At 42.5% G+C, this 22,316-nt stretch overlaps 1 protein-coding gene across 1 annotated transcript in view; it reads left to right on the top strand.

The window, feature by feature from the left end:
* Window positions 1–13,308: 13,308 nt before the first annotated feature.
* The window catches only part of KALRN (kalirin RhoGEF kinase), a 513,548-nt gene continuing 504,540 nt past the window's right edge, over window positions 13,309–22,316 (top strand). The window contains exon 1 of the mRNA XM_031053208.2: window positions 13,309–13,579. Within this exon, the coding sequence (XP_030909068.2) occupies window positions 13,507–13,579 (73 nt within the window). The 5' untranslated portion in view covers window positions 13,309–13,506. The remainder of the gene's footprint in view (window positions 13,580–22,316) is intronic.

Raw genomic sequence — 22,316 nt, 5'->3', positions numbered from 1 at the left:
CCCTAGTCTGTCTTTTATTTGCAAGGTACCTATAGAATCCCTTCCTGTTATCCTTAACATCCCTAGGCAAGTTAAATTCTAACTGGGCCTTAGCTTTCCTAACCTTGTCCCTAGCTTCCCAGACAACATCTCTGTATTCTTCCCAGGCCTTCTGTCCTTGCTCCCACCCTTTATAAGCCTCTTTTTTCCTTCTAAGTTTCCTCTGCAGCTCCTTATCCATCCAAGGAGGTCTCCTGGCCCTCCTGCTGCACTTCCTTCTGGTCGGGATGCAACACTCCTGAGCTTGCAGCAGGTGATCCTTGAATATCAACCAATAGTCTTGGGCCCCCCTGCCCTCTAGGGCTATATCCCATAGAACCTTACTAAGCAGGTTCCTGAAGAGGCCAGGTCTCTCTTGCAGTCCAGGGCAGTGAGCTTGCTGCACGTTCTTCTCACTGTTCTGAGGATCTCGAATTCAACCATATCATGATTGCTGCAACCAAGGCTGCCCTGGAACATCACATTTCCAACCAGCCCTTCCCTGTTGGTGAGCATGAGGTCAAGCACAGCACCTCTCCTTGTCGGCTCCTCTATTAATTGCAGAAGGAAATTATCTTCCACACAATCGAGGAACCTCCTGGATTGCTTGTGCTGTGCTGTACCATCCCTTATTGTAACTGACTCATTGAGAAAGTTAAATCACAAATGCATAAATGGCTTTCATTCATAATATGGATTAAATGGAATGTCTCTGATATTTTTTTAATTTGGACATCATGCCATCTTTGCAGAATTGTGTTGTTGGGACTTCCATTTTCTTGTTAAAGGTTGCTTATCAATGATTCACAGCATTGTCCTTTCATTCCACTTTGACAATCCAGCATTGCCTCCATATGTGCATACTGATATTGTTTCATTCTGCTATCATAACATCATCTTTTTGTAACCATGGGAACATTGTTTTCTCTCTATAACTGTGTTACAATTACATCATAATATCTTGAAGCAATTAATATTAGAATAATATGTTACGAAAAGTATACATGATGTGTGCATAGTAGTCTGTGCTGTAGCATTTGTTAGGAATGTATGAAGTTTGTTTGCAGGCCTCCAAAGAGTGGTAGTTTGTAATAAATGTTTACACACTAATTAGTGTTTGGGTATATTTCTGAAAATAAAATAAAATAAAACAAAACAAAAAAAAACAAACCACCAACAGAAACCTTCCCACCTTGTCAGAAGTAATTGCCTTTTTCTGTGTTAACTCAAAAAGAGCTGACTTATTAAAGCTATTTTTAACCTAGAGGATGACTGTAAGGTTGACAATTTATGAACCAATTAACTCTCCAGTTTTCTTTAGCACTCCTTGAGCATCTCGGAACACTATAAACTGGAATGGGGGCTCCTTGCCACTCCAGTTAGGCAAGTATCACTGTAGCCATTTTACAGAAGTATAAAAGGGAGGCACAGAACTGTGAACTGCTTGAGGTCATTTTGCAAATCCATAGTGGGATTGTTACAAGATGCAGATTCCTGTGTGTGTGTATAAGAATCTGTGTGCGTGTGTGCACACACACACAGTCACTCATACACATGCAAATCACACAGAGGCTTTATGTAGGAAAATATGGTAGTATTTTAAATCTAATAAATAGCAGAATACCTTTAAGGCAAAAAAAAAAACCCAAGAAAAAAGAAAAAAAATCCAAATTTTTGTGCTCATGTTCAGTGGGTTCCTCCTGCCCACACCTACTTTTTTTCTCCCCTTTGGTCAGTGTAACTGGGAGGCAGAGAAAGTCCACAGTTGTTGAGTTTTACTGATAACCCCCAATTCCATTTTTTGTTTAGATACTTTGTCTATCACTCAGATAGTAGAAAAGAAGACTTCTAAAAACATGGGTAGAAAACTGCCAGTTGCAGGGAAAGAGAAAGCATTGCCCTAACGAATCAGAAACTACAAATAATAGTCAAACCCTGCAGTTCTTCTCTGTTTGAAATCTGGAAGAAGGCCAATGGCAATTTTGTTTTAACTGATAGTGTTTCCAAATTAAAAAGGAAGTGACAGCCCTGGAGCTTGAACTGTCTTTCTGTTGACTTCTATGAAAGTTATACTAGGCTCTGGAGAAGTGTGTGTCTTTGGTTAGGGGGTGGACAGATGGTGAGGTCTGTTGTGTAGGTTCAACTGGAGGTTTCTGAAACATTTTCATGATCAATTTCTCAGAGGCCATGGAAAACTCTTTTCCAGAGGGAGGCTTTGGAGTTGACTCCTGTTAGTTGGAAGTTCACAGCAGATTCTGAGTCAGTAGCTCCTCTGCCTGATGTTAGTGTCTAAAAATGTCCACCCACACTGTTACGGACAAAACTATAACATAGCAAGAAGGCAGGTCCACGCCTTGGCAAAGTGTGGCAGATACAGTCATTTCCCTAGGGATTTTTAGAATGATTTCCATGGTCTTTGGCACTTAACTTCTACATAACTGTAGTGGGAGTGTAGTGCCTAAGTCTGCCAGGCTCTTGGCATAATCCTATGGTGGTGATGCTTTCCTTCCCTCCTCTTTTTGTTCTCACTTATCTCTCTCCCCACCTGGGTCTGCAGAAGAAAGGTGGCAAGAGCTCCTTGGAGGAAGGAGAACATGTCAGCAAGCAGTGTTGGGCTTACAGTGCTCTTCCCAGGTACAAGGAAGACTAAAACAAATGCAGGCACCACTGATGCAGCAGTGATACTCAACTACTTTGCATGGGAGGGTTTGGAAGCATCAAGCCCTATTTTAAGTGTGTGCTGTTTGTTAGTGTACTATAAACTACATGAAATATTACTGGGACTGGAACAACAAACCACTGCACCCCTGGTGAGGATTGGAATTCCATCTCGCTTTCATTTTCTTTTGGGACATATGTTGGAGTATTTTTCTAATGCTTTCATGGTTGTGTTTCTTGCACTGCTAAATGTATCACAACAAAATCCAATTCAATCTTAAGAATAATCACTTTGTAGTGTAATGAATATACTTTCCAATACAATTCATAATGATCTAGAAGATTAATTGAATAATGAGGTGGTGAAAATAAGCAAGAAAGTATGGAGTACTGAGCGAATGCCCAGAAGGATTTAATAAAACAGGATGATTGGGCAATATGGTAGCAAATGAAATTCAGTGAAGATAAACACATGATAATGCATTGAGGGAAACAATTTAAGTGGTCTTGTGCACTGATGAATTCCAAATAAGCTGCAACTTCTCAAGTGAAAGAATTTGGTGTTACTGTAGGTAGTGCAGGGTCTGATAACTGATGCAGAAGAAAGTAGTGGGGGAGATCCTGCAGCACATTAGTACAGAGTGGAAGGATAATTTTCTGAACAATACCATTTACTGAAAACATACAGAATGAAACAAATGTTGAATTTAATTCAAGTAAGAAAAATTGCTCCTGACTAAACTTCCTAAGATTAGTTCCAGTTTCACCATCTAAATGGATAATGAGCTGTGTTGACAGTGGTATTTGAACCTGGGATTTTCAGCAATAAAAACATTTTATGCTGATCAGACTGAAAAGCATTTGGATGAAATCTGGTCTCCTTTAAGTTAGAGAGACTTTTGCTTTTCATTTCAGTGGGCCTGAGATTTTACTCCAGTTCCATAGTTAATGTCAATAGCAGACTTATGACATTTATGTACACTACTGACTAAAACTAAATGCTGTTGTGCCAGTGTTGCACATACAAGGCATAGGAAACCTTTATAGTCTAAAAAGTTAGATAATAGCCATTGGTAAATAAAGAAAAACATTTAGTAGAGAATTTTCATCTTCATTGCAAAACTGGTTTTTGATTGTTTCCCCACACTTCTTTAAAATATATATACATATAAAAAGAAGTGTGCGTGAAACTCTTTATCATTAGTGGGGGAGAATAGGCCCAAATATACATATATAACATGTATATAAAGGGAGCAGGAAAATGGCAAGACATTAAATTTAAATTAATAAAATGCCATTACACATAAACAAATACAAATTCATGGATTTCAAATTATATTTGACTGTGTGAATGATAACAATGACTGCAGTGTTTACTTCTGTTGCCTAGGAAAGCTGCATATGTTTACAATACTGACATTTGAGTGTTAAATTCATGTGTTGTGCTGATCCATTTTATAACTGATAAAGATACTTATCTTTGAGATAAAAGCTTCCCCTGGCAGAATTTCCAGTCAGATATTATTTAGTGCTTGCAGAACATCAGACTTGGAGTGGGGGTGAATGCGTTTTGGGTGTCACTCCTGTGAGCAAATGGGGACCAACATGGTTCTGGCCCAGACTGTGACTGCAGTGCTGGCTGGGAGAGTAAACAGAAGCTGGGAGAGGAATGTGTGTCTTTTGGGTACCAGAATATCCTGCTGTAGCTCTATACCACCCACCGTAAAGGGGAATGTGGAATCCATTTCTGTGTAAAGGATCCACCAAGACTTCTCACAGGAGTAAAATTCACCCTGAAGTAGTATGTCATTCAGCTGTAGATCTATGAATATTTCACTGAACCATAATGAATTTAGCCTTTCCCTGAAGATAAGAATACACTATAGTCCTGTTGCAGATAGGTTAATTATTATTTAGAGGGATAATCATTCTATGGAATGTCACAGTTCACAGAACAAAGAAACATTGGATTTGAATCTAGGAATCCTTACTCCCAATATTTATTTCCACCTAATATATATTTGTTGTTCTGGAGTAAAAGTATTTTTATTTTGGCTACTTACCACACTGAGTATTGCTGAGCATGCACTACATATACACAGCTTCAGACTTTTTCCAGTAGCCGTAACTGCTTGAAGGTGCACTGACACTATGTATTTGTTTCACTTTCAGGATACTTGGCTTGTCTTTAATCACCACCCATTTTAAACAGAAGTATTTGAAACAAAAAAACCTAAACATTTTCAGAATCTGAGAGTCAAGATGTCAGATTTTGAAAGAAAAACATTCTGAATTCTTTCTTGCTATTTTTAGCAGAATTGTTTCAGTCAGTATTACCAAAGCTATGTTACAGAAAATTTATTAGCTGTTAAAAACTGATATTATCCCAACTCTGCCTTGCACTAAAAGAAGAAATGTTGCCTAGCCTTCTTTTTCTGGGTATTTGTTTGGTATCCTGAGCTCCCTGTTGCTGCCCCAAAGAGCTGTACTCAAGAAATGAAGTACTGATGAAATGAGTTATGCTTTCTCTAATCACTAACTACTGTATGAATGCCTTTGTAGACTTCTGTTTGTGTTATACACAGGGCTGCTGGTAACCCCCCCTCTTCTACCAGGACCAAAGAGGCTTGGTCCAAAGATGCTGGATCTTGGTAGCCAGAACTTGTGGCTCAGACTTCTCACAGCTCTGCAGCATGAGCTGTGTAGTGCTGTCTATGAAATAAAAGTGTGCTAACATAACAGAGTATGGGTTTGGTCTCTTCCAGATGTTCACCAGAGTACAGGGGATGGCTGACATGACATAGTCAAAGAAAGGAAGATGGTTGGTACTTGTGTGCAGTTTCTAGATTATTGTATCAGACATAAGGATACAGAGAGCTTGCTTTTAGCAGTTATCAGTGTTTCTAAATAGATCCAGATGACCATTGAAGGTTTGCACTTTGAAGCAAGGGAGCTCTAGCAGCTGTGAGGCATTATGTTTTCAAAGATACTCAGAATCATGTGTGGTCCTTAAGAATTTATAGCACAGCTTCTCTGAATGGCAATTTTGACACCAGCCTCTACCAGACTGACAGATGGGGCTGTAGAAATACCTACCTTGAAGACAGCCCTTCTACTGCATCAAGTATGTCAGACTTACCTGCTGTCATATAAATAACCTCTATCTCAGAGCAAGTATCACACTAGAACAATATTGTTTTGAAAATAGTATATTCAGACACTGTTTTTCCCCTTCTGCAGAACAGTATCATCCCATCTGGTTCCTAATTTTATGCCTTTCTAAGCTCTGACACATCAGATCTGCACATCTGCATCAATCTTGGTCCCATCAGCACTGAAACTAAAAATACAAATATCAAAGTAGCAATTTTTACTGAAAACCAAAATTATACAGAGGCTTTTGGGCCTCTCTGTGGTACTGAGATTCTTTCTTCAATGTTCTGCCACTGAAGCATCTCTGGCAGAGTCAAAACCACTCGTATCTGCAGTCATCAGAGCTGGCACAAACCGCATCAGGAATCTCCAATATATCATATGCACATTATCATCCCTATCTAAGTCTCCTTGTGGACCGTGGGATCCATCCCTGACCTTTTAATGAGTGGAAAGTGTAAGATACTTTGAGCAAGGTGTGGTGGCAGTAGAGACTTACTTTTAAAGTTCAGAGCTAAGCTGGGCTTTGAGCTGTGCAAGATATAAAGTACCCCTGCAGGCAGCCTAAGCACTAGCCCTGTAATTGTTGTGGAGTGGGGTGGTGGGCTGCCCTTCAGGTCGGGGGATAGGAAGCACAAGGATGTGACTGGCTGAACACATCTTCCTCCTTGTCTAGTTACGAGTATTTGGTTGCAGTCACATGTGCTTCTCTTATACTTCCAGTGTCCTGGTATCTTCACTGCTTCACACTTGCCTTTAGCAAGCAATATTGGGAGGAAGCTGGAGCTACTCCCTGTTCCTGTGAATCTGCTATTACATGGAAAAGAGATAGCCAAAAGGACAATAAATGAAGAATCTCTGGAAACTCTCCAGCCGTAGCTATAAGCCAGGCTGAAAAGATATCTGGGGAAGGTAGCAGAAGACTATATCTGCTCAGCAAGACTCTTAAAGCCCTCTGGAGAGAAGTAGTTACAGGAAAGCAGGGAGATGCTGACTGACTCACCCCTGCTCCTGTTGTCAGGAGTTATGACTGCCCCTAAGATTCAGTGGAAAGAACAACTGTGTGTGGTTGCTGGAGTGCAAGTGAAAACTCGAAGTCACTGACTGACTCTGGTGCATCAGCCTTGGCCTCAGGAGATTACTGATTGCTGCCTTCAGTAGCAGTAATTCTATTTTCAAAAAAGTGCAAGATCCAAATGCCACACAAACTCAACTGAGGGACATCCTGTGCCAGTTCCTCGTGTGAGGTGCTGCAGGTAAGCTTAGCCAAATTTCTACATGACTGATACTGTGATGTTCGCTTAAAAAAAAATAAAATTTATTTGTTCAACCTTATTCATCTGGGTAGTTTGGGAAGGCATCCCAGTTACTGGGTGCAGTCTGGTGTGAACATCACAATGTACATTTTCAGTGTTACAGATACTGTAAAGCACTAAGCAGGGTAAACAGCTGCCAGGTACAGGGTCTGTAAAGATTGCTGGCAGGATTTATGAGAACTGTAGAGAGTAGTAAGGAGGTCTAGGGGATTTTGAAAGGTTGTCAAAGATGACACCACCTGATTCAATCAGAACACAGTAAACATTTGATGTCCTAAGTATTCTTTTAACATGTTAGCTAATTAATTTTAGTTTACTAAGATTAGGAGAAGCCAAAAAACATTTTAACAAGTTTAGAGATCCAATAATTTAATTTTCTGACTTTTATTAAACAAAAAAAAACAACCAACCAACCAGCCAAACCCTACTAAACCACCTGAGCTCACAGAAAACAGGTTAGCATTTATGTCCAACCGTGTGTGAAATTAGTATCCTACAAGTGGACTGAAATGAATGCCTGTGGTAATAAAGTAGTAGTCACTGTTTAATTTTAATGCATGCTTCATCTTAAAATTGGTTTTCTGAATAGCTACTATGTACATCTGCATTCTTAACCAAAACACTTCAATATTCAATACTTCATTTTTTCTGGTCCAGTTCTGTAACTCTTTCTGCAGAACTTGCCTGTGAGGTTGCATGTAGTTTAGGAGCTTGTGGTAAATAAGTACTGCTCAGTATTGCTAAGAATCTGGCAAAATTGCAGAATCAGGATTAAATGTTTGCAGGAAACTTAGAATAAAATGTTTCAGTTTAACAGGTGCTTAAAACTGATGCTCTTCATGTATGTAAAAGCACAGCGTAGACTTGGCCAGCACAACCTTCTGTTTTCTACCCTGCTGTAGCAAACAGAGCCTGTCTGAGGGATACCACCTCTGTGATTAGATTTTTTAATTTTCATTAGTTAACAGGATCTGTGATTCATTAGCACTAGCAACTTCTTTGTATGTATCCAAATAGTTACTTGAGAGAAAAGGGGTTTCAGTCACTATTGACATTTTCAGATTCATATCTGTGAACTTAGAGAATGACCTGTATTTTCTTGGATGCATCAGCTGGTCTGCTTGCTGCTAATTCAGTTTAAGCTTCTGTGGCCAGAGTGGCAAATGCTGTTCTGTATCTTACGGAAGAGGCACATTTGTCTGTTTGCTGATGCTGGCAAACCTATTCATTGCCACAGTGATGAAGCTACTCTAGATTTTTTCAATTATCTTGCTAATTGAGATCCCTTTCTTCTGCATGGGTGGTGTTTCTGGAGAGGAGTGATTATTCCTCAGCTTCCTGTCCAAGTTTGGGGAAATTGAACTAATGTAAAGTGTGGAAACAAGAGACTAGATGGCAGCTTGAGTAGACATTCTCACTTCAGCTTTGATCCAGATGGGGAGAATAACAATAGCAGGGGTGATGCTGGGACAAGGACTTCGGCATGGGATTAGAACTTGCTCTATGCCTACCCATACAGCTGTTTCACATTTGAGCAAAGGGTAGAGCTAATATATGTGTGTAAACATTTACGTGGGTGCTGCAAAACCAACCTTGATATGCATGTGCTGTCTGAAGTGCACAGGAATCATCTTTGGCATACATGTGAGCATTTGTGTCTAAGCATATGAAACATGCCTTCTGCCTTCTCCATCCTGCCCTAGAGGCTTCTCTGCACATAGTGTTTCTGAGAACTTACAGATTTTCCCTCACAGCAACCCCAATTCTCTAACATTTGGATGGAAATTTCTACCCCCTGTGCCTAGTCTCCTTTAAAAGCATAATAATTTCAACTCTAATACCTAGACATAGGGCTGAACAGGTCTCACATACACCAGAATGTAGCGGCAAATAACTTATTAACAAGGTGGCCTTAGGTGATTTTAAGACTTATGTTTTTCTACTCTGCTATCCAGGTTTTCTCTTTGATCCTACCTATTAACACTCTGTATTTGGACATTGCTGTGACATTGAAAGGGACTTTCTGCACAAATAATGGTCCCTGCAGCACCTTGCTGACCCTGGCAGGATGGTTTTCTCACCACCCCTTTCTGTCTTTTGCAGCACATGACTCCTGATCCTGTGTGCAGGACACTCACAGTGCATGTGCTTTCATGGAGGGCTGTACTGTTTCCAGTAGTGCAACTATCCTACAGCTTTCAAATACATTTCTCCTGTCTTGGAAAGATGAATTTTACTGATTTCTTGTTCAAATTCTTCTCACTTCTCCCATCCCATAGTCTGCAAGCTTGTGAGAGTTAGCTAGAAAACATTTAATCTCAGATGTCACCTATTCCATAGGCAAGTGGAATTCCATTTCCAAGGAAAACTTGACTGTAGTAGAAGCCTTAAATCAAAAGCCTGTGTGACAGTTTCTGATCTTTGAGCAACTTTAAGGGCTGTCACAAAGAAAAAATTTTGTACCTAGTTAAACCAAGTTGCTTGGTATGGATTGAAGCATTTGACAAGTAGAGCCACATAAAAGATGAAAGCCGTGTCTGTCAGTGAAACTAGTGTATTTTGGCTTATGCAATTCTACAGGGGGTTTTTGTGTTTTGTTTTTCAAGGAAACGGTAGGTGCCTTCAGCATTTTATCTAAAAAGTGAATTATATATTGCAGAAAGCATTTCATTCTAAATTTAACAGCTCTTCTTTGAACAACAAAAAATGTAAACTTGTTACTGATACTTGAAGTGAAGTCATGGTGGTTCCTAGTTGTTACTGATATTTTACAGTGACAGCTCCGTTCTCCTTACAATGTTAATAAAAATAGTAGCTCACTTAACATCTGAGGTTCCACTAAAATTTATTGATATCTGAATGTGCTGCTCCCCATCCTGCATTGCCATGGGGTGTGCATATGAAAGGTATGTGTAAAATATAATAGCAAGACTGTTACTGCAATGATAATGCCATGCAAACAGTGAATTTATTGTGCAGGGCTTCCCTGGCCAGTGGAGCTGCAAGCACAGAAGAACAAACTTGCTGTGCCTTGCACAGCACAGATGGGCAACAGAAATGCATGGCTGTCTTGATATACTTTAATGAAACTGGATTAAAAAACTCCAAACACTTAAAAAAGTGGAAGTTCCCATTTGTTTCAAAGTATGAGAGACCTGGGACCATTCTTGTTCTAATTAGGTTGTTCTGCAAAAAAAAAACCAAACAGCCAAAACCTCCCACACATTTGTTTTCAGAAGATATCAGTGTTTTATATGGTTAAATATAAGTGTCTTAGCTGGTTTAATCATTAACCAGGATTCCATGTAGGTATTAGGATGGCAGGTCAGCTACATGAATGTCTTTCCCTCAGCATTTTCTAACGTGTTTGATCACGTGTTATACAGACAAAAATGTTTTCTGTAGCCTATATGATTTCTACAAGTGCTGTTGCAGGCCATGCCAGCACTGTTCATAGTGAAAGGGGAATATAAATTTATCTGTCACTGACAACACTGATTTCCTTTGGATTATACTAAACCTTCCCTGCTTATGGGTAACTCCTGTCTGGCTTGTAAGGATGTCCTGAAGGAGGAATTCTTTGACTTTAAGAACCACCAGATTATACCAAATCCTGAGTGGATTCAAAGTGCTTCATGAGGAAGCCACATTCTCCTCATCTACCAAGACTTTAGCCCACACTCACAAATCAACCTGTGTGTAACAGTTTGGGGTTAATGAGGGTTAAGGAGGGAATGTGGATTGTGGGTAGTGAGTATTCAGCGATGATCTTTAGACAGAATCTGAAATGTTGCAGCTTGCTTAAGTCTGTAAGATGGAAGGCTTTTCTATATCGTGGTGTGATGTGGAAGAAGGGGTGAATGGTCACTAGAGAAAGTCTGGTGCTTGAAAGACTGTTATCAGATGCTTGTACTGTGGTAATGCCCCACTCCTGGCTTTCCTGTGGTGATCCTGGCATCCTGGTTGTCCTAAGGAGCTAGGCTCAGAGGCAACACAGAGGTCTGCAATGAGCTTCGGCAGCCTGCACATGGCTTTTGTGTTGGTATTTTCTGCAGACAGTTGTGAAATGACCCTTTTTACCCATAATCATAACAAGCTAAATGGCTTCAGTTAAAGCTGGCATCAGGCTTGGAAAATGGGCATTAGATTGGAGATCAGAAGAGAGGGAATAAGACAATCAGAGGGAACCTAATGCTAGATAGAGCTCGATCAGATATTTGCCCTTACTTATGCAGTCCCCAGGCATGACATACGATTTGCTTCCCAATTCTGTTTCAATTCCAGTAGCAAATAGCAAGGTCAGAGAAGATGTGACTGGGATCTCTGTGCTCATCCTGTCTGGTCAATGCCAATTTGATAGTTAAGTTTCTGCAGGGAAAATTTCAGCCTTTTTATCAAGCACAATGTATCTAGTCAGTGAGCACACATCCAAATCCAGTCTTCCTCTATGCACTCTTGAGAAGAGATCAGATGGAGGAAATCCATGTTCTTCTGTTGTCTAAAGTATTCGGGGCTGAAATAGGAAAGGTTCTGCCAGCCTCAGCTGCTAACCTACCCAACAGATTGAGATCTGATCCAGTGTCACTTACTACCAGCTGGCTCTCAGATTCCTGGTATTCAGAGTATTTTCTTTCTGGAGATGTACTACTGGACTAAGCCGTTATGAAGTGCTCAAGTCCCTCTGTGGTGACCAGGTTCCCAGAGATGTTTTGCCCTCATCTTCTATAGCTGATTTCCTCCTGTGCATCTATACAGTCCCTTAAGCATCATAGTTTTTCAGTGGCTAAGGACTGGCAACTGGGCATAACTCCTACAGGGTAATGGCACTGAGGGCACGGGAGCAAGGTGGCTGAAAGACTTTTCTTCTTGAAAGTGGGAGATATGATTTTGAAGCAAGGATGGATTATCCAACTGTGCTATCCAACCAGTCAGTATTATCCAACTGACTGGTAATACAGTCAGAGGGGTGATAATTCCAACAGTTGTTTTTTCTTTCTTACAGTAAAGGTAGCAAGGATGAGCAACTGTGAGGTGTGAGAGTAACACTCCTGTTTTAGAGCACTGTTTTGAATAGGTGGAACAGCAACATTTCTCCTTAAGGAGGCTGCTAGTTTTAGAGCTGTTACGTGATTATAGAAGAATGAAGAGCTGGTAAGACTTCAAATAGGTGAACAGAAGAAAAGAAAGTGCCCAAATGGCAAACATCTGCCTTTCTGCCTATTTTTGCCTGTCTGTACTTGAAATCCTGATAGCTGGGCTCAGAGAGTAATATTTGACTAAGCTGCTAAAAACCTGCAAACAAGTATTCCTTATAGGACTCCTTTTGAGACACCAATTATTGTCCCAAATCACAAATATTGGAGCTGCAGCAAAGAAATCAAAATCACTGAGCTAGCTGAATCAGCGTCTGAGCTGGAACCAGTGTCTTGGCTTTTCAAACTCCTCTTTGGCTCTCCAGTCACCTAGGACTGTAAAGAATAAAACATGAAGGCATACCTGCAACAACATGCAGTTTCACTGATCGTTTCCAAAACAATCGTGCCCCACAGTCCACGAATAAACAAAACCAATCCCAAACCAGCCCCCCAAAGCCCGAGCCCACCACCAAACCCCGGAACAAAGCAAAGATGTGTTTTTTTTTTTCCTGTGTAACACACCAGCATTCAATTTGGGGGCCGAGTACCTGCCCAGCTGACAGCCGAGCTCTGCGCCGTGCCCCCGCGGCTGCTCATCAGAGGGGAGACATGGCAGCGGTGCCGGCGGGTGATGCACAGCGATACGGCTGCGGACCGCCCAGGGGTAGGAAATAACACCCCCCGCGCCGGGGCGCCCGTGCTCGCACCTGTGCCCGGCCCGCCCCGCCGGCAGCGCAGGACCCGGCCCTCGCCCCACCGAGCGCCTGCCCCAGCGGCGGGGGGCGCGCAGCCGGCTCGGCCCGGCCCGCCTCAGGAAGTGCCGGTAGGGAGGCGGCGGGGGCCGGGCCGGGTTGGGCTGTCAGCGCGGCAAGGGGCAGCGGCGGCGGGCGGGGAGCGGAGCGGAGCGGAGCCGAGCAGGTCGGAACAATAGCGGGTGGAGGGGAGGGGGCTGGCGGCGGCTGGGCTCGGCACCGGCACCCCGCCCCAGGCCGTGCCGCCCAGCGCTGCCCAGTGCAGCCTAGGGTCAGCGCAGCCCAGCCCCGGGGCAGCCGCCCCCCAGGCACCGCGGAAGGGATGATCCGGGCGGCGCTCTGTTGGGCTCGCTGCTAAACGCGCCTCCATCCCTCCCTCTTCTCCCTCCCTCTTTTTCTCTCTCTCAGCTTTCCTCCTCCCTAACTCAGTGGATATTGCCAGCTGCCGGGCTCGCCGCTGCCTCTCCCCCAGCCATGAATCCCGCCGAAGGAGCGGCAGAAGAAGGCGCTGTCCCCGACTCCGAGGTGGATGCTTTCTTCCGAACAGGTAGGGGAGCTGCAGGGGAAGGGGTCGGGGCAGCGCCGGGCCCTACCTCCACCGTGGGATGCGGGGCTTGCGGCGACGCGAGCACTGCCGGCAGTGGAGCTGCGGGAAGGGGAGAGAAGGACATGGAATGGAGGGGTCCCCAGCCCGCCTCCTTGCTTTGTCCGCCACAGACCCTCGGCGCGTCCGTGCCCCGCTCCCCCTCCCATCTCCGGGAGGATGCTACCAGGGGGTTACGCGCCCGCCGCCGACCTCCTCGGGAGGGGAGTCTCCCCGGGCACGCACAAAAGCCTCGCGGGGATGCTCGGGGAAAGCAGCTGCGTTGCAGCTCCCGCGGGAGGCTGCACCGGCTGGGCCCTACCGGGCCCCCGCCCCGAGCAGCGGCGGCGGCCGCCCGGGTACCGACCGATATTTGGAAGCGCAGCCGGCGAAGCGCAGAGCGCTACTGCTGCCGCCCTCGGGTGGGAAGCGAGGGCAGGGGCACTCTAGGCACCGGTTGCCTGCAGTCCTGCTGCCAGCTGGGGACGCTGACCTCGCGGGGACGGGCTAGCAGAGTGTTTCAGGGCTGCATGAGGAAAGCCCTGTGTTTCGTTCTCCCGTTTCGGAGGACGCTGAAGTGGAGCAGAAGTGTAGCTGGGCTACAGCAGAGCGTGGTGGGGGGGCCTTCGCTAGTGATACAGTGGTTAATTAAATTCTCTGGGCAGTGGATACGTGCTGGGGTCCCCACTGCACCACCTGTTTGTGAAGTGGTGTTTGTGTGGGAGCCCCCAGTTCTGAAACGTGGCTTTGCACCGTATCAGCATCTCAACTGAAGCAACTCGTGGTCTGTGTTGTATCCGTGTGTCGTCGTTGTCTCTTCTCCCTCTCCTCCCCCAACAATATCTTAAGGAAGTACCATAGGTTTCTTGGTAGATTTTTAATTTTAAAATGTAAAGGATTAAATGCTTATTTCTTAAGGGGATTAACTCTTTTAGGCTAGACTGACACATTACCACAGCTGCTTGTCAACACTTTGCTTTTCAGCTGTTTTCCTCCTTCTACCTGCTCATTAGCTACACATAGTGCTTTGAGCTCCAGCTGCAAGAAACCAATTATGTAATCACCAAAACTTTAAAGAAGTAAAATCCTGAAGGCCTGCAGCAGCTCCCTGCTATGGTAGACTGCACCCCACTTATGTGAAAACCCTTTGATCTAGAGGATAACTGTAATAAGGTCTGGCTGTGCATATCTTGTGATCCACAAGCCATTAAGCCATAGGATATTTGCTTGTTGATAGCCTACCTGGTTACAAGCTATTTTCCAAACCCTCAACAATGACAGATGTGTTTAAAAACTAAAAAAAAAAACCAAGCAAAACCACCCCCCCCCAAACCAACAAACCAAACCCCAAGGAAAAACAGTAACTCACCGATTTTCCTTTTAAAAGGAACCTGTTAATTAATGTCCTCTCCATTTTCCTTTTTCTCCCTCTCTCCCCTCCTTCACCCAAAGCTGAATCATTTCTCTGTGACACTGCCTCCTCAACATAAGCACGTTAGCAGAATTGAATTTGGACAGTCAAATCTGTCTAGCCTATATGAAAAAAGTATTCCTAAATGAAGCAAAAAGCATAGGAACTATGTGACTGGACATTTCTGCCAGTCTGCCTCCTTCACTTGAAATTTCACCTGTAGGTCCACGAATACATTTGTCACCTAGAGGGCTCTGGAAGTCTTTTAAAATTTCTGCATCTGGAGGAAACAAATTCATAGGAACCTGGGTTTGGAAAAGGTGCCTAGGCCATGTCCTGGCATTGAAGCATGTGTGCACTGGCCATCACTGAAGGTTGTCTCATCTACCTTAAGCTTCATGGAAGGGGATGTCAAAATTCTTTCTGTGCTGTTTGGAGCATCTTGTGTCTGAAAAGATGACATGAAGAAAAACCCCAACCTAACCTTATTAGGAGTTAATTTTGGTTGTCAGCTGTTACACTGGCCAGGCAAGATCACTGAGAAATGGGGAAAAGCTTGAGAGCAGGCATGACTCACATGAAATTGCACTGCTGGTTTCCTCTTTGTTTGTGCACTGTTCACTTCTGGGATGTGTACTGCTGATGTGCTTGACTGAAGTTGGTTTTAACGAGCGGCAGAGAGAACAGCTGGTGTGGGACTTAGGGAAACAACTGCAGGTAGAACACAACTGAGTCTTCCACTCCTGTTTTTGGCTGTCAATGGTAATCTTGCCTGAGTAAGGACTGTGAGATAGGGTCTGATTTATAAATGGCTGCAAAGGCCTGCACTGACAGCATCATTTTCCCCTTGATGTTAGGGGTTTTTTACTATTCTTTCTGTCCTGACTTGTATTCTGAATTTGTAAAGCATAACCGTTGTGGCTTAAAAGTCCTCAGATATTCACATCGAATAAAAAAAATGAATCTATTTGTCCGGTTTATTAGCTGCTCCAATAGCACAATTGTACACTAAACTGCCTAAACTCTTCCCAAATTCACAGCAACTACATGGAAAAGCATGAACTTGTTATTCTTGGGAAAAAAAAATAACAATTAGTGTCTTTCTCTGAGGCTTTTAGCAACTGGCTGGGCTTTGCACTGTGCTGGGAGGATGTCTAGGCTACTCCCTGGTATCAGCAGAGGAGCCTGATGCTGTGAATGGCACCATGTGCAGAGTGTCTCCCCCAGCAGCATCGAAACACTTGGGGGTAGTAGACCCTTATCAGCCATGACAACTGAGATAGCTCTCTGAGCTGGATCTGGGAAGTTAAACTGAAGGAATTAACACAAGGTAATAAAGGAGGGTCTGTTCTGGTGCTTACTCTGATGAAAACTAGGAATGACTTTTTTAAAAAGGCTAGATTTAACACCTGTGTGGTTGATGCTGGCAGTCAGTCAAACCTCCCTGGAGACAGGCAGGGCTGGGACTATTCTGATTTTTACCATCAGATATATGCAGGGAGTAATTCGGTCTTTCAGAGAATCACTCCCATGCAAGTGGGCTAAAAATTAACAGGCAGAGGGACCTTAAGGGCAGTCTCCAGCTCTGATTTCTGGGATAATAGTGGCTGCTGAATTGAGGCAGTAATTTCTGCACGATGTCTATCACTTCTGTTTGAACTTATATTTGAGTAAGAAACCAAATCTGTGCCTAGGTATGCCTTATTAAGTTTCTAACATTTATTTTGGTGACAGATAAAATATGAGCAAGTTCTCTGGAACTCTCAGTCTATATTAAATATGTACTGAGACTTTTATATTGCATGGAACTGAATCCAACTACTTGTTTCAAATATAAAGTAAGTCACTTTATAAAGCATACAAATGACAGATATCCTTTGGATACAGAGAAGAAAAGCTTTACCTTCATGCGTAAGCTGCAGGAACTTCTGCAGTGTGTTTTGGAAGCAGAGGTGAAACATACAAAGAAGTCCTTTACAGAAAAATATATATAGAGGTCAGTGACAGAACAGTTTAGCAAACTACCAGTTACTGGCAAGGGTAATCATCAATAAGAAATATCCACTAGAAGGCACAGTTTTGTTTTCCAATTTATTTTTCTGGCACTTAAGTTAACATTGATTATGTCTGATATGAAAATGCTGACCTTGTCATCAATACTTCCTGTGAGTTGAAAATTGATATTGTTCCATCTCCTTTGACTGCGATGAATTATTCCGTTTGCTTTCTGCTTTCCACTAGCTGGTTATACTTCCAGTGTTCATTTGTGCATGAGTGACTGGCAGTTCTGCTATTAAATAACTTTACAATGATTGGCAGTGGCCAGGCTGTTTGATCAATAGATATGCTTGAAACGATGTCTGCAGGGAAGTGCTCCTTGAGGTTGATGCAATCAAGTGTCTTCTAAAGCACATAAATTGATTCAGTTGCATTGTTACTGGGGGTGAGGTGTCCGCATGACTCCTGGCCTCCTTACCTTGAGGCTTTATAAGGCCTGGTCTAGTAATATGTCCTCTAAAGGAGACTGTTGTAGAAAAGACTGTTAAGTTGTGCCTACCACTTGGAAAGCTCCTGTGTTCTTTAAGGTGATGCTGCTAATTAAAACCTGTACTGCTCCCTGGAGGCTTTGACCTCTGGCCCTGTCAGGAATATGAGTCTTGTTCCTTTCTGTACTTACTGTCTAATGTAGGTGTTTTTCATATGATTGACATGGGGAGAAGGACAGTTATGTCATCACATGTGGAGACCAGCTTGTCCCAGGCCTCTGTCACTGAGTGCTCCAGTGCGTAGGGAAGGCTGCATGGCTCTGCCCTGCTGTTGTCCCATCTCTGCCTCCTCCTCAGGACTCTCGGAGGGAGCTTTGCTAGTCTGGAAATTGGCATGTAGATGTGGCAAAGGACATATAGGTGATTGAGAGGTCTTGGTGGGTATGTGACTAAAGGGAAGGATTGCTTTCTGTCTGTTCCTGGAAGGAAGCAATTTTAATTGGTGATTTATGTTTAGAAAAGCATTTCTTTCCTGTACCTCTTCCTTCCTCCACATTCAGAAGTATATACAGGGCAACAAAGGTGACATCTGATAGTCATCTACAATGTCTTTCTTGCATTGTGTTATAGGCCAGTAGGAAGACATTTATTCTATTTGATATTACTTCAGTTTATATTGAACAGAATTACTTCCAGAGGAAGTGGCCCTTCACACCTAGCTTATGTTTAGAGCTTGTATGTACTGAAGCTCACGATCCTTGATGTCGAAGACAGGGTGCAATCAGGTATAATATGTATAAGCTTATAGCACAGACATTAGTAAACTGTATATGCAATACAGTAAGCTTTATATGGCACCTGCAGAAGTTATTGGCGGGAAACATGTAGCCTACACTGCATTTTGGGGTTGAAACTCTGAAGGAAGAAACATGCTATCCCAAAGTCATCAAAGAGGAGTCCTGTATAACACTCTTAGTACCTGTATAGACCATTTTGCATGTGGCCTTAGGTGGCTGTGTGTGTCTTGGGATAATGAGCTGCATGGATACAAGAGATCATCCGACTTGGCTAGGCAAATGTAACTACTGCTGTTTCCTACCACCTGCCTCCAATAGTGTAATTTATCAAGTCCCATAATAATAGCCTGCTGGGAAAAAAAAAGGGTTTAAAAATGGGAGCAACTTTGATAGGTTTGGTGGGGGTTTCTTTTTGGTTTTTATTTTCAAGCACACCCTCATGTTAAGAGCCCACTAGGGAGTGTTCTGGCCGGACAGGTGCTCTAGGCCTCTTGAAGGCTGGGGATGAAGTATTCTGTTGTTTCAGCTGCTGTGACCTTATGGTCCCTAGGAAGGTTGATTATGAATGTATAGCAACTTTACTGCTCCATGGCGACATGTACCATACAGTACCCGGTGGTATTTTAAGTACTACATAGTTATATCAAAGAAAATACTTATGGAGTATTAGGCCTTATAAACCCATAGTGCTGCATTTTATGGCTGGAACTTAGAGTAAGCCATGAAAAAACTTAGAGGTATTTGTGCTTTTGTTTGATTTGGACTGGTGTCCTGCTTTTAATATTTCTTTGGATAAACAACTCCCGTTTTACAGCCTTGCATGGCACATGCACCCTGTGTTTAACAGAAAGAACTTTGCCACTTGAGGAATTTTGCCTAGCGAGTCTAGCAAGAATAACAATGAATATTACAGTGTATGTGTTGCAAAAGAAAGCTGGATCTGAAAAAAGAAGTCAAATATGATTGTCTGGATAGAGAACCCTGAAGTGTGGTGTGCTATAAAAGAAAAGTCACAATATTTTGCATTGTGTTACTGTCATGCAGATCCAGAGCACCTCGGAGGAATTGTCTGGGAGTCTTCATGGATGTAAGTGAAAGTAGATCTTGGCTAGGCACTGCAATGGCAATCATAAATCTAGTCATCTGTGTGATATGAGGACTGCAGTGTGTTGAAATGGGATTTACAGCATTTTGTGTTAAGAATAGAGTAATATTTCAGCAAAATATTTAAGTTTTCATGTTGTAATTCAGATTTGGTTCAGAATGAGTTCACGATTTGAATATATGGCAGACTTTATTGTAAGTCGTCGTGAAAGTTGTTATGTATAGGGTTACTGTGGAACAACATCAGTTTCAGTTGCCTTTTGTTGACTTTATTTTGAACTATCCAGTGAAGATTCAAAGTGACATATTAAAATTATGTATGTTCAGTGCTGGAGTGTGAAATACCATGTAAAACATTTATTGAAGTTTAAGTAATTCCTGTATCCTAATCAAGGGCTTAGGAGATAATTCTGTTTTGACTTTAAACTATAGATATTCTTTTTATTCCTTTTTTTGATAATTTTTAGTAACTAGTGCCTAGATCAAATTGTGGTTTATCAGGGGTCTTTCTCTCTTATCAACATGTGTGGCTTTGTTACTAAAATCTAGGGTTGTTTTCTGTTTCTTCTAAATTACACAATATAATGACTGGGAACATTCAGGTACATAGGCCTAATTTGTCACACTCCCACTTCAGGGCTACAAATTGCCTTTAAAACTAAAAATGAAATTCCTTTCTTTTTTTTTATAACCTTAATTGCATGAACCAGCATTTCAGCTTCAGTGATGAAACAAAACTACCATAATTAGGCAGACTGTAGTTTTTCACGCAAGGTCACATCATGCTTTGCTGAGAATAATAAGAGGAAATGATCCTCAATTTAACATCCTGGTGACTGGCAGAACAGCTGCTGTGGTCATTTCTCTTAGTGAAGTGGCCTTGGGAAAAAGTATATGTCGTTTGTGATAGAAATTAAATTTACCTTGTTGCATAATTGGTATCCATATAGACTTAGTGGAGTTGACAGGTGTTTTTAAACTGTTTTGGTATATGCTTGGTATACATTGTAAGCTGTGCTGAAGTGGCAGAAGACATGCCTTACCTTTAAATAATAACAAAAAATCATTACAAGGAAAGATTTGACTCCTGGGGATTGTGAGCCTTTCTTTGCAAGGTGAGTGCTTGGTAAAGCACAGTAAAGGCATAAGTCAGGCATGCTGCAATGCAGCTAGGTTATCAACAGTGGTAGTTGGCCCAGGTTGGTTAATTACCTGAAATTAGAGTATACATAATGAAAAGAGCTTCATATAGACTCCCTGGTAATACTGGCACTGCTGGCGTGGTTCCTGACTCCTGGAGTGTACCCTCATGCTCCCGCTGTTTTAATGGCAACTGGCAGCCTACATTGGGAGCAGCATCGTCAGCTGTAAACAATAGTGTCTGATTCTTGTTTGTCAGCTGGGACAATAGCCCTGCTGATGGGCTGTGGTGGAGGAGAGGGGGCTTCCTTTGTATGGCAGTGCAGGCATGGCAGATGGCTAATTGGACATGATAAACCACGGGGGCAATGGGGGAGAAAAAGATCTGCAGGGATTATCAGCTTGTATCCCCCATGTTAGGGGGTGGGGAAAAAAATAGTATTTCAAAGATGTTGTCAACTTCAGTTCTTTGCCATGAATATATTATTTAATAACAAAGAAGGGGGACACCCTGACTAAATACTTTCCTTAGTTGATGTGAAGTCCATTTTATTAGCTGATAGCAAATCATATTACTGTATGGGAAGGTAGGTGAATGCATGGCCCCCAGAGATGCTGGCATGGCACTTAGGAAAATTAGCGGTGTATCTTTTTCACCAGCCTTGTAAGTGAATGTCAAAATGTTGTGCCGAATAGCATCCAAGCTGAAAACAAAGAACTTCGGAGCAGTGATTTTCAGGAGTGAAAAGTTACTCTCTGCCATACTTTGTTTTGTTACAGATAGACTTTCGTAGGTGTTGGAGCACTAAAAAGCTAAGCTGATTGACAATGAATTTATTTATTTAAATGTATTTTATTAGACTTAATAGAGTATACGTTATGAAGCTGAAACCTGAGGCCCTTGTACAAACTCTTGCTTATTTAAAACAGGTTAGTGAAAAATGGAATGAAAGCTTGAAGTTTAGGACCACAAAAATAATCAGAGGGATGCAATGAACACCTTTCATATGAGGAAAGGCTGAGAGAGTTGCGGTTGTTCAGCCTGGAGAAGGCTGTGGGAAAAACTTACTGTGGCCTTTCAGTACTTAAAGGGGGATTATAGGAAAGTTCACTAGGGTCTGTAGCAACAGGACAAGGGGAATGGTTTTAAACTAAAAGAGGTTAGATTCAGCTAAACATAAGGAAGAAACTTTTTACAATGAGGGTGCTGAAATGCTGGAACAGGTTGCCCAGAGAAGTGGTGGATGCCCCATCCCTGGAAGCATTCAAGGTCAGGGTGGACGGGCTCTGAGAACTTGTTCTATATGAAGATATCCCTGCATGGGGTTGAAAGGTCCTTTTCACCCAAAAAATTATATGATTCTAAGGTATGTGTCAATCCTAGATAGTTTTCAGTATGAGATGTGAAGGCTTAGCTGGGGGCTCTGGTGACTGCAGGATGTGGGCCCAAGGCTGTGCAGCTGCTGGTAGCAGCAGGCAGAAATTTGTTCCATTGGATGCATTTTAATCCCAACCCTGTCCTCCGTTTGTGAAGTTTACACAATTTTTGTTCATCATCCCTCTGTCCACAGAGGATGTATAAGGAGTAAGCTGAAAGGGGGTTATGTATTAGTGGCTGCTGCAGTGATCTGCAGTCATCGCTAGCTTTAATTCCCTGTTCTGTAAAATAGTAACAAGTGCCTAGAATACTTTGCTATTTTAGTGTCTCTCATAATAATAATGTTATGGCATATAACAGATACGTTTAAATTGTAGTAAAAATA

The sequence above is a fragment of the Melopsittacus undulatus genome, chromosome 4 (genome assembly GCF_012275295.1).
Source record: "Melopsittacus undulatus isolate bMelUnd1 chromosome 4, bMelUnd1.mat.Z, whole genome shotgun sequence".
Classification (NCBI taxonomy): Eukaryota; Metazoa; Chordata; class Aves; order Psittaciformes; family Psittaculidae; genus Melopsittacus; species Melopsittacus undulatus.
Note: the sequence above shows the minus strand (reverse complement) of the source record. Positions and strands in the feature narration are given on the sequence as shown.